Source organism: Mixophyes fleayi, chromosome 6 (assembly GCF_038048845.1).
Source record: "Mixophyes fleayi isolate aMixFle1 chromosome 6, aMixFle1.hap1, whole genome shotgun sequence".
Classification (NCBI taxonomy): domain Eukaryota; kingdom Metazoa; phylum Chordata; class Amphibia; order Anura; family Limnodynastidae; genus Mixophyes; species Mixophyes fleayi.
The window spans coordinates 127,041,802-127,053,423 of record NC_134407.1 but is presented as its reverse complement, the minus strand read 5'-3'; the positions used below and the strand labels follow the sequence as shown (position 1 = coordinate 127,053,423).

At 42.7% G+C, this 11,622-nt stretch overlaps 1 protein-coding gene across 1 annotated transcript in view; it reads left to right on the top strand.

Annotated features, from left to right (window-relative positions):
• The first annotated feature begins 7,963 nt into the window (after nucleotides 1-7,963).
• TCIRG1 (T cell immune regulator 1, ATPase H+ transporting V0 subunit a3) overlaps nucleotides 7,964-11,622 on the top strand; it is a 28,208-nt gene continuing 24,549 nt past the window's right edge. Inside the window, exons 1-4 of the mRNA XM_075176395.1 lie at nucleotides 7,964-8,064; nucleotides 8,450-8,574; nucleotides 10,617-10,695; nucleotides 10,779-11,008. Of these exons, the coding sequence (XP_075032496.1) occupies nucleotides 8,458-8,574; nucleotides 10,617-10,695; nucleotides 10,779-11,008 (426 nt within the window). The 5' untranslated portion in view covers nucleotides 7,964-8,064; nucleotides 8,450-8,457. The remainder of the gene's footprint in view (nucleotides 8,065-8,449; nucleotides 8,575-10,616; nucleotides 10,696-10,778; nucleotides 11,009-11,622) is intronic.

Below are 11,622 nucleotides of genomic sequence, written 5' to 3'. Positions count from 1 at the left end.
TATGAGGGCACAATATGATAAAGAGTTCAAAATGTGATGGAGGGGGTACAGTGTGATGAGTGAGGGCACAGTGTGATGAATGGGGCACAGTGGGATAATGAGGGCCCAGAGCGATGGAGGGGCACAGTGTGAGTGAGGGGGCACATTGAGATGATTGAAGAGGCATATTGTGATGAATGGTGTACAGTGTCATAATGAGGGCCAAATATGATAAAGAGTGCACAGTGTGATAGAGGGAGCACAGTGTGATTAGTGAGGGGGCACAGTGTGATGAATGGGGAACAGTGTGATGAAGGAGGACACAGTGTGATGAGTGAGGGGGCACAATGTGATGAATGGGGCACAGTGTGATGAGTGAGGGGGCACAGTGGGATAATAAGGGGTCCAGTGTGATGGAGGGACACAGTGTGATGGAGGGAGGGCATTGATATGAGTGAAGAGGCATATTGAGATGAACAGAACACACAGTGTGATAATGAGGGCACACTATGATAAAGAGTGCATAGTGTGATAGAGGTGGCACAGTGTGGTGAAGGAGGACACAGGCACAGCATGACCTTGTTAAACGGACCTGCACCGATCTCTGCCTGCCCTGACCTTAGCCTGTTTAAATGGAATTGCATTTAACTTTGACTGTCCTAACCTTGACTTGTTTGACGAAATTTCATTAACCCCTGCCTGTCCTGATCTCACTTTGTTTTGGACTATTCTGATACATACGCATACCTGGATCCCAAAATTTTTTAAAGAATACCTTTCCAAAACACTCTCAGAGGGTCATAGTTAAGTAAGAGAGAACAAAATATAACTGCAATAAAGTAAAATTAAAAAAGAGAGAAAGGAGATGTAATTGGCCTTAACATCAAGGTCCCTCCATCCTAAAATTGAGAATAGTGAACATAATAATCAGCAATATGAGAACCCAAATAACACATGAGATCTGAAAAAATCCCCCACATTACAAACAAGATCAATGACCAATATCTAGGAGGAATAGTATGTTAAGCTGGGTACACACTACAGGCTTTTTGTCCAATAATCGGCTCAACCAGCCGACATAAGACCGCTCCTGTCATTTTATACACTCAGACATGGGCGTTCGTTTCTGCTGTGGACCAATCAGCGATGATGCCCGCAGAGAATGGAGCATTGTGGGCGATGCCTATTCGTGTATAATAACCTCGTGTATGGAGATTTTGGGCTCTTACTTTAACCCGTACAGGACCATTACATAGGAAGGGATTTTATTATTAGAGAATAATTATTGCACTGCACTTTACAGGTTAAATGTTTTTTCTAAATTTTATGTATGGTAATAAACTTCTATTTTATAGGAATGAATGAAGAGACAGTGTGGCCTTCTCATTTTATGCGGTTTTGGGTGTTAATTATAATGAAAGCTCTGCCCCTTTATGCTAATGTATTTGGTATATTGTTACATGCCCCGCAAATGTTGCTTCTGTGTGTACGAAATTAAAATCATTGCTCACGACAGCATGGCTGTAAAAAGTCGCTACTGGGACGGCCGCTCTTCCCTTTATCGTCTAAAACAAGGCTAGTGTGTATGCAGTCCATGGACCGACCGATCTGATGTAAAATCGATCGGCATAAAAAGTTGGTGGAAAATTATGTAGTGTGTACCCAGCTTTAGTTAGTAATAGGCAGTACATCGTATTGAACAGTAAACATTAGCATACAATACTCGTCCTACTACAGAGCAGTGCAGGAGAGAGCGTCTGCATAAAGAGGTTAATAGAAGGCAGTAAAGGGCAAAATCATGGTGTCAGGCGCTGTCCCCGCTGATTACCTGTCAGTCGGAGACGAACGCCTTTCCTTCCGGGCCGCAGCGCTCTGTTGCTAGGCAACAGACGCGCTGCGGCTTCCGCTTCTGGAGGCCAGTCGGGCGCATGCACCCTATCTCGTCCCTGTTCCACTTCTTCCCCGCCTCCTGGCTCCTACAATCAGTCTCTTTGCCTGCACTATTTAAACCTGGCTCTGGCGCCATTAGGGTGCCAGAGTAACAGGTCCTGTTCCTTGTAATCCTGGTTCTCCTGCTCCCTTCTCCTGATTAGTGCTACTTCTGTTCCTGCTCTCCGTTGTGACCCGGCTTGGCGACTACCCCTTGATCTGTGTGACCCATATTGTTCTGCGACCTTGTCTTGTTGACTACCCCTTTGGATTCTTCCTAGTACCGTACATTCCTGATTGGCTCGACCCGGACCGTCTGACCCTTCTACACTACACCGGCAACTGGCTAGTAGGACCGCGACCTGCGTACCCTGTGCAGCGAAGTCCAAACCTCCTTGCGGGGGTCCCTGGCGAACACCAGGGGTACGTTAGACTCCGTACCTGCTAGTTCAGTGGCGCTAATACCGGTTAGTGTTTTGCTCCGTTGTACTCCTTAGAAGGCCTACGGCCTGACACATGGAGGAACATTTCTATGAAGCCATTCTCCTGTGGAGAATCAAAGAAGTGTGTGGGACCCTCTGCAACCACACATAACCATGCCGGATAGAGCATAGTATAGGGCAACTGGATATTCCGCAACTGTCTCTTAACTTGGATGAATTGAGCTCTGCTCTTTTGCACATCAAAGGAGATGTCAGGAAAGACAGTGACATGCTGGTTTTGATACAGCAGAGGACCTTCACTGCGTGATAAGCGTAACACAGCATTTCTGTCCTTGCAGTGGAGGATTTTAGCAATAAAAGTACGTGGAGTTGCACCCTGTGGCTGTCACACATTAGAAATGCGGTGCAAATTGATCAGAGAATTCACCTCTATCATACAGTTACGTCCCACACATCTCCAGAAAACTCTCGGGGTTGACACCCTCTACCTTTTCAGGAATAAATACAAAATGGATATTATTGCGTCTCAGATGCCCTACAATGTCCAACAGCTTCGGTTTACAGGAATCCTTTTGCGATTCCAAATTAGCAATTTGTCATTTCATAGGTGCAATATTGTTCTCCAGAGTTTTTGCATGTCTTGATTCAATAAGGACCAATCTACCTGCATCTCACCAATTTTTCTCCGTCACCCTTTTTTCAGAGGAATTAATGGCATGTAAGACCTCCTGCAGGGTAATCGTGGGCACACCAGCATATGGTGTCCCCTGACTAGGGTCCCCTAGAAGTAGATTGCGGCACTTCACCTGTCGTAGAAGTGCAGGCAGAGAGGTCAAAGCAATCTTGCCCATATTAGTTAGCGGGTATAGGCAGTCCATAGACACATACCCCTTGGAGAATGAGAAATTGACAATAAAAAGTTCTTGTTAGGAAATAAAAATCAGGGCTTGTGGTACTGCAATGCGAAATGCAGAAAATGCAATAACGAATAGTAGAACGAGCAGAAAGAAAAAACAAATACTGAGAGAGCTGTGTAGAAAAATCAAATTGAAAGACAACTATGCACGCAGACGAGCAATTAGTGCAGGGGAAAGTGAAAGGAGTCTAAACGTGGAGGTATAATATTAAAGCACCAGACAGTACAGTAGATTCAGCCACAAGGTGTATGTTATGTACTCAATAACTACTTATAGCCAGTAAGTACAATACCTAAAATAGTGGTAGCCACACCAGGATAGGGTTAACAGGAAAGAATATTCGGAGGCACATGCAGAGGACACAGTCAGTATAACAAAGAACATACAGTAGCAACGTGTCTGTCACCACAAACAGCTTGGCATCTCACTAGTTAGAGTGGTGCAGCTGCCAGCATTCCAGGTCCCAACAGCTAGAGGAGTAAGCAGAGGACACACCGTCCATGCAGTATAATGAAGCCAAGATGGCGCCAAGACTGGCCAGTGGCGGGAACAAGCCATCAGGACTCCTGAACACTCTGGGGCACCAGAGGTCTGGGTATATGGATACACCTGTGGGTGCAGTAGATAACAGTTTGGCCTCCAAGTGATGACACCACGAGGGGTTACAGACCTGGCTCCGTCTCCATTGTATGTGAAGGTAGACGGCTGGGCTGGATATGGGGGGACTGCAGGTCACGTTCTCGGAGCAACAGTAAAGGGGGGGGTTAAAAACCCCTCTGGAGAGTGTCTGGGGAGAGGATTTCGCCAGAGCAAGATGAATGGACGAATTATGAGGATGGAGAACATGCAGCAAAACATGCTACTCCATGAATGACCAGGAGACACCGCCGGTCTTTCAAAAGTGTTTACTTTCTCTCAAAGGTGATTATATATTGGCAGGTCCATCAGATGTGGAGAAGAGTTCCATTAGTGGTCACAATTCAATGCAACAAATAATCTTTATAAAATACCAGCAGACCTATAATGGGAACCCCCTTCTCCAATATCGCTGGAGAAGGAGCTCATTTTATTTAGTCATTCAGCTCCTTCAGTTCACTTCAGTCTGTTTCTGTAACTAGCATGTGTCCAATGTTAGGCTTTAACATTATTATCTTCAAATTATAGAGCTTTCAGCTGTATGCACATCCACCTAAATGCTTTTGTATTTTGCTAATTGTTCATTGTTACATTGCCAAGTACTGGCTGCAGTGTTCTGTTCCTTGCTGCTTATTTGTCAAAAGCTGTTACTTTGTGATCTATATGAAAGAGTATCCTGTTACTTGTTGTTAGTGTCATAAATCTACTGCAGTGACGTTTAACCTGATTCACTTCGGTGTGGCTCTCTAGCCTTCAGAAGGGCCGCACATTACCCTTAATCTCAGTAACAAGTTAAAATAATACATCTAATAAATTAAAGAGACACCTATCTGTAATAACATATCAGCAGGCATTGTAAAGAAGTGTCACACGCTAGAACAAATACATCTGACATAAAGCGGGAAAGAGTTTGGGGCTGCATGTAAAGGCTTGGAGGGCCGCATGTGGCTCTAGGGTCACCTGTTGCCCACCACTGATCTACTGGTTGCTAGTATTAGCCAGCCAAGAGACAGATATGCTAACTCTATAATCTAGTTCAATACTGAATAGTAAAGCTGCTGACAAAATTGTCCAGCTATATGTTTTATCATTAGTTCTCCTGTTGTATTTGTATTTAGTGATAGCACCTTAATAATGTGTCCCTGTTGAGCCAGAGTTCCAGTCTTAGGTTTGATCTTCGATCTTGTGGACTCAATGGACCTAAATCTTAATGGCACTTTTCTTTCTATTCAGACCATTCAAAGGATTTCTTGTTTCCCCACCATGAGCCCATTATTTTTCATTCACAAACAGTTGTACCCCTTTGCCCCAACCTGGCCCTTAAGAAGGCCTTGACACGCCCAGGATGGATATACATTCCACTGGCAAGAGTCTCCAGCATGTGATACCTCCATGTTACAGGAGGTCAACACGATTCCCAGAAGGTGTGGATTGTGGAGCACTCATATATTTATTGGGCGAGCAAGAGCGCATCAGTAAAAACCTCAGCCATTTTCCTGGGAGCTATTAACATCAGATGGTTGGGTTTTAGGGACATGCAATGGTCTTCCCTAATTGGAAATCTGATCCTTGCAGAATCTAAATTTGGGGTTCCCGATGTGCTAATTATCTATTTAAAAAAGAATGATCTAGGAAAGCTGAATGACATGGATCTTATTTGGATCTTAAGGCTAAGGCCAATTTAAACACAGACATGGTGCATTGGCATAGCGCCCAAATTATTCCCAGGATGGTGTTGTGGTGTACCAGTAAAGGCTCTCATATTGATATTGCCCATACTACTATGATTTTTACTACTGAGCAAAAGGGGTGGGTGTTCACGGCCTAAAGGGGTCAGGGGCTTTGGGTCACCCATATTTGGTGTTAGTAATGACTTGTAGCTGATTGACTTTTGCTTTTTTTCACCACCACTGATGTGATTTAGTTCAATACAGCAGTGACTTTTCTCCACCAAGCAAGTACCCTGTGTCATTATTTCTCCGTTAAGGGATGTTTAACTGTTGTCAGGGGGCATAATGCAATGTGGACTTTGGATCAACCTCTAGGCAGTTTAAAGAGTAGTCATATTACAAGATGAGGTCATGGCAAGCTGCACTCAAGGCCCAAGTCAGGCAAATTATCAAACACAGCAATGGACTGAAGGATTAGCATACCAAGATATGCAAAACAAACAGTCACTTGCTAAATGCCAGGGTTGGCCTTAAATAAGCTCATTAGTACTGCTTGTTCACCATTTTAAAATAGCACCTGAAAGGAGATGCATGAACCAATAGGGAGTCACATGCTTTGTGCTTGCGGCTTCTTATTGGTCGTCACGGTCAAACCCACTCCGCAGCATCACACAGCCCCAACCATCGGCCAGTCCTGTGAAACAAGTGAAGGCAGAGGCGGGACTAGAGCGCTCTTGGACCTGGTGCAGGTAAGCGGGGTGGATGGGCCATGGGCCCCTGTGCACCAACGGTAGTTCCGCCACTGTGTGAAGGGATCCTGGGAAAAACAGTGCATTGAGCAGCCCTGGAGTTCTTGAGAGAGGGGCAGTTACCAAAGTTCCTGATTCCCTTACAATTGGCAATCATGAATAGTAACTGACTCAACACATTAAAAAAAATAGGATAGCCTAAAAATAATGATATATATTTATATATATATATATATATCACTGTAAAATTATCAAATTCCATTCACTAAATTTCCACTTGGACCATTGTGCATATCTATATGAAGACTAATACACATAGTAACCAGGGGCGCACGCAGGGGGGATTTTCTGGTTCTCCAGAAACCCCTCTCCTCCGCGAAGAACAGTGTCCCTACATAGCGGCACTGTACTATACAGCAGCGGCGGCGCTGTCAAAGATGCGTCCGCAGCGGTGCTGTATTGTACTACAATACAGCACCACTGCGGACGCTTCTTTGACGACAGCGCCACAACTGCTGTTGCTGTTCAGTGCAGTGCCGCCGAAATGGAGCTGCGCAGCAGCTCTCTCTATATTTTTTTGGGGGGGGTAACCCCCCATCCTTAAAAATCCTGCGTGTGCCCCTGCTAACTTATCTAAAATAACACACCTTTGTAAGAAGTTCGGGCAGTTCATGCGGCACTCCCAAGGCTGGGTCAATTGGTGTATCACTTAAAAATAGGGGTTTTCAGTGTAATGTAGAGCTGGAAAAAGGGATGTGCATTCCCTTTGCACATATTCATTAGAGCAGAGGTGCTGAAACCCAATCCGCAAGAGCTATCAACAGGTCATGTTTGCAGGATTTCTTTCTGTAGAAAGAGTGGGATCATTACTGACCCAGCCAAATACTCACCTGTTCATGGTTAATACAATTATAAAGACATGACTGGTGGTAGCTCTTGAGGACTTATTTGCAGGCACCTCTGAAGATGAGCTCTCATTTTCCTAGCCTAGATCATAGCTTCAAAATACATCCTTTTTAATACATCGCTACAGCGTATGCTGGCGCTAAATAAATATTAAGATGATCCTCCCACTTGTGCAAGCTCCACCTCTTTCAGGGTCGTAAAATCAGGAAAGTTGGGAAGTATGCCTTAAGAGCGTACTACAAGCACCTAACACTATATACAAATATGCCAGTGTGGATTTTGCAAATGACGTTGAAGTCAAAAATGAATAGAACACTTGTCAGAAACTGTGTACATATGCTGGAAGTACATACATTAAATCTTTAAAATGATTGCATGTACTATGTGTTTTGGAGCCCGTTTTATTGCCTACGCCCTCTGTTGTAGAATAATTTGAAATATACCAGACGCATGTTTAGAAAACCCAAATCAGCTGTACCACTAACTAACCTGTTAATGTAAACTCAATGTTAATTTTGCTAAAACATGCTGTTATCCGTGTTCGACTGGGCATTGTACTAAACCACTGGTGGTTATCTTGATCATTGTAGCAGAAACAGGAATCAACACAAACGCCTCCTCCCCATTGTGAATCAGACTCATGTGATCATTAAAATTTCCCAACCGCGAAACTTCCTCATTCAGACTGAGACGCTTCTTTCTGTCTCTGCCCCTACCAGGAAATGCCCTCCCATTCTCTCCTTACAACCTACCACAGCCGTCCAGTTACCCCCTCCCCTCATCAACACACACAACAGAGGAAGCTGAACACTTCTATTCTGAGATCTCCCGGCAGGTTTGTGTCTGTAACATTTCTCTCCCGGGGTCACACTATGTACATTTAAATAGTTTATAAACTTACCTATGTCTCTCGTGATTCAGCTGTATTTGATGCAGTTTTAGCTTAGCATAAGCTGATATTATTAGCCTTATTATAGGCTTCCCATTAGATCTTTGCTAGTGTTTACATTATGTAACTACCTGTTTAAATATTTTGTCATAACCCAGCTGTAAACTCTGCATTGATACACAGACACCCACACACTCTACTGTCTGATTATACACTTGCTGCTTCACCATTACACTTTGACAACTGCCCTTCTATGCATGTGCCCAACACACACAACACTATATCTACTGTCACTTAATCCATTCATTATTGAATTTTAATTTATTTTCAGGCGCAAAAATGGGCTCCATTTTTAGAGGGGAGGAGATGTGCTTGGCACAGCTATTTTTGCAGTCTGGTTCTGAGTATCAGTGTGTAAGTGAGTTAGGGGAACTCGGCTTGGTGGAATTCAGAGATGTAAGTACATTGTGCAATAATCTATGTTCAACTATTGCTGTTTTTTTTGTATTTTTAACATTAAATTATAAAGTTCAGACTATGATAATTAATGGTAAGAATTGCATATAATGAGTAGAAAAATGGAAATGTTTTGAAAAATAGGGACATTTCTTGGGATGATAATTCGAAAGGACAAATGTTTCAAATCTGGCAACTGCGTATTTCATCAAAGTTGCATTACAACTATAATAGGGACTTTGTAGGTTTTGTATGGTGTCTGTAGAATAGTGGAGAATAATGTTTATAGCCGCATATAACATGAACACTTCCTGTCCATACGGTTATAATGATACTACAAACCATAGTAATTAATAATTCTTTACTTGTATAGTGCCTTTCTCCCAATAGGACGTAAAGCACGTTACATTGCTGCAACGGGTGAGGCAGCCATCTTGGGTGTGCTCAGCTGCTATCCTAGAATCCTTCACATCAGTCCTTGTCCCATTGGAGCTTACAGTCTAAATTCTCTAACAGACAAGGGTCTATTTTTGTCAGAATATTGTGTGGTAGGAACCCCAAGCAAACACAGGGCAAACCTACAAACTCCACACAGATAACGCCCTTGTTACAATCTAACCCATAGCCCCAGAGCTGTTAGGTAGCAATGCTAACCACTGTGCTACCCTCAAACAAAATTTAAATTTTTCAGTATATAAAATAGTAACACATACTGTGAACTATAAATAAAATAAGAGAAGTAGGACTGTGCAATTTGGAAAAGTGTAGACATTGTTGGAGACAAAAACTTCTATGATATATTGCCTTTTAGCACTTGGTTCTGCACCGTACAGGAAACTCAGTGGCCAGATGGGAGGTGTGCAGTGAATGTGAGAACTGTGGTCATTCATGTAGCTACTGCTTTCTGTGTACAGCTTCCATTGTAACAGCTTTAACCACTAGTGTTGAAAATTGTCTGCTACATCATGGTCCTGGAGTAGGTATTAAGTAACAGGTAGACACTCCAAGTCCATTGTTTTGTTTTTTTGTTTGTTTTTTGTTTTTTTCCCGGAGGGTAGTTGTTAAATATGGATATAGTCCCAGGGTGCCTAAACCATGGTAGCCAGTAGTTTCAGAAATGCTTAGTTAGTTAACATTTGTCATTTTCTTCTCTGCTTCTATATCAATTTTATAGAATGAGATGGATGGAACAGAATTAGCAGGCATTCTGGTGCTTAAAAGAAATATGTCCCCTGCCACAATCTCAAATAGACAAACCGTTATTTTGGGGTTTAAAGATAATTATAATACGCCTGCTAAACATGCATGTATACATAAATGTGTTATTGCGTAGCTGAATTACCTATTGTCCAAGTCCTGCATATAAAAAATATTGTTTAGTATGTAGTGGACTAGGGTCAGAGAATCTCCACCCTTATTGTAATAATATTATTATATTAGTATTTTTCTCCTACGTGGAGGGTGTATCCAGTTTTGAAGTATGATGGGATATAGCAAGTTTTTATTAATTGGATCATTGTAGTATTCATAACAGCACAGTTTTTCCATGAGATGAATGTGCTGATTATGCTGACTCAGTGACCCATCCACTTTAGTGATTGATGTTGGTGAAGACAGGGCTGCATGTGACAGGAGGAATGTCATGATGAGCGGAGGGAATGGAGAAGAGCAGGAAGTCATAGCCAGAGATAGTTATTGGAAATAGCCTGATAGTAGCTCATACTTGCTGACTTTTGAAACCCGGAAGGTCATGTGACAGGTGTATTATGGGGCTGTCGCCATTACGTCACGGTGGCCCCGCTCCTGCAGGGAAATTGCCAAATCAATGCCATTGCCTAGCAGGGGGCAGGACTTAATGTCGCGAATTTGCGTCATTAAGCCCCGCCCCACAGCGTTCCAGGAGGATGCCTAGTTTTCCGGAGACAGAAATTCCGAGAGTAGGCTAGTAAGCAGTAGCTTCACATTGCTAATATGTTGAAATTGGTGTTAAATACACTTTTACATTACAAATATTGAACTTGTTTGTCCTTTTAACTTTGCAGCTCAATGAGAATGTTAACGCCTTCCAGCGTCGCTATGTATCTGAGATCAGACGTTGTGACGACATGGAGATAAACTTTGGTGAGTGCCAGGGCTTTTCTTGAGGTGATAAATGTCCGTACTGTCTGTCCTTGTGGTTCTAAGGTTGATTTTATTTTTTTCAGGGTACCTAGAGCAGGAACTTCGCAAAGCTGGCATGACTGTACCTGTTTCATTGCTGTCTCCACCTGCTCCTTCACCCAGAGATGCACTGAGGATTCAGGAGGAATCTGAGCAGCTGGCAAGAGAGCTGCGGGAGGTGTCTGGCAACAGACAGACTCTGCGGGAGCGCCTACGTGAACTGCGGGAATACGCTAATATACTACGTGAAAGTCAGAGGTTCACAGGGCCGCTGGTGAGTGTCTGGGACTAGCTGGGTTATATAGTACATTGCTTCTCAACATTTTTCTTGTAAAGTACCTTATACTTTAAATATATAATGGCATGCATTATATATTTAAGGGCATATATGAAAATATAGCCTGTCATTCACTAGGAACAAGTTACACCACTGAGGTATCATAACCAGTATTTGGAAGCAGTGGGTTCTAGTAGTTTAATTCTCGTAAATATTGGTCTAAGCCACAAAATGACTTCCTACAGCCTGTGTAGGCGACACGTGCATTTGAAAGTAGGGCCAACATACTTTTAATACAAAAATCCTAGGTCTTTGTGACATAACATTCATTGTTTACCATATAAAAATCACACTATTCTTTCCCTTAGGTTCCATATGCATTAAAATAGTTTGATAACATAGTTCCACTAAATAATTTAATCCAGTTACATGGAGATTCTGAATTCTAGGAAAGTATACACCAAAGATTTTTAACCGGGAGGTTCTTTTTGTGAAAACCATGACACATTGGGGTCTTTCCTTTTTAAAAGGACATCTAAATACAAATTTGGGGACATTTAAAACTGGTGTAAGGAAAGGTGGTGGTTCTCATAGCAACTAATCGGATTATG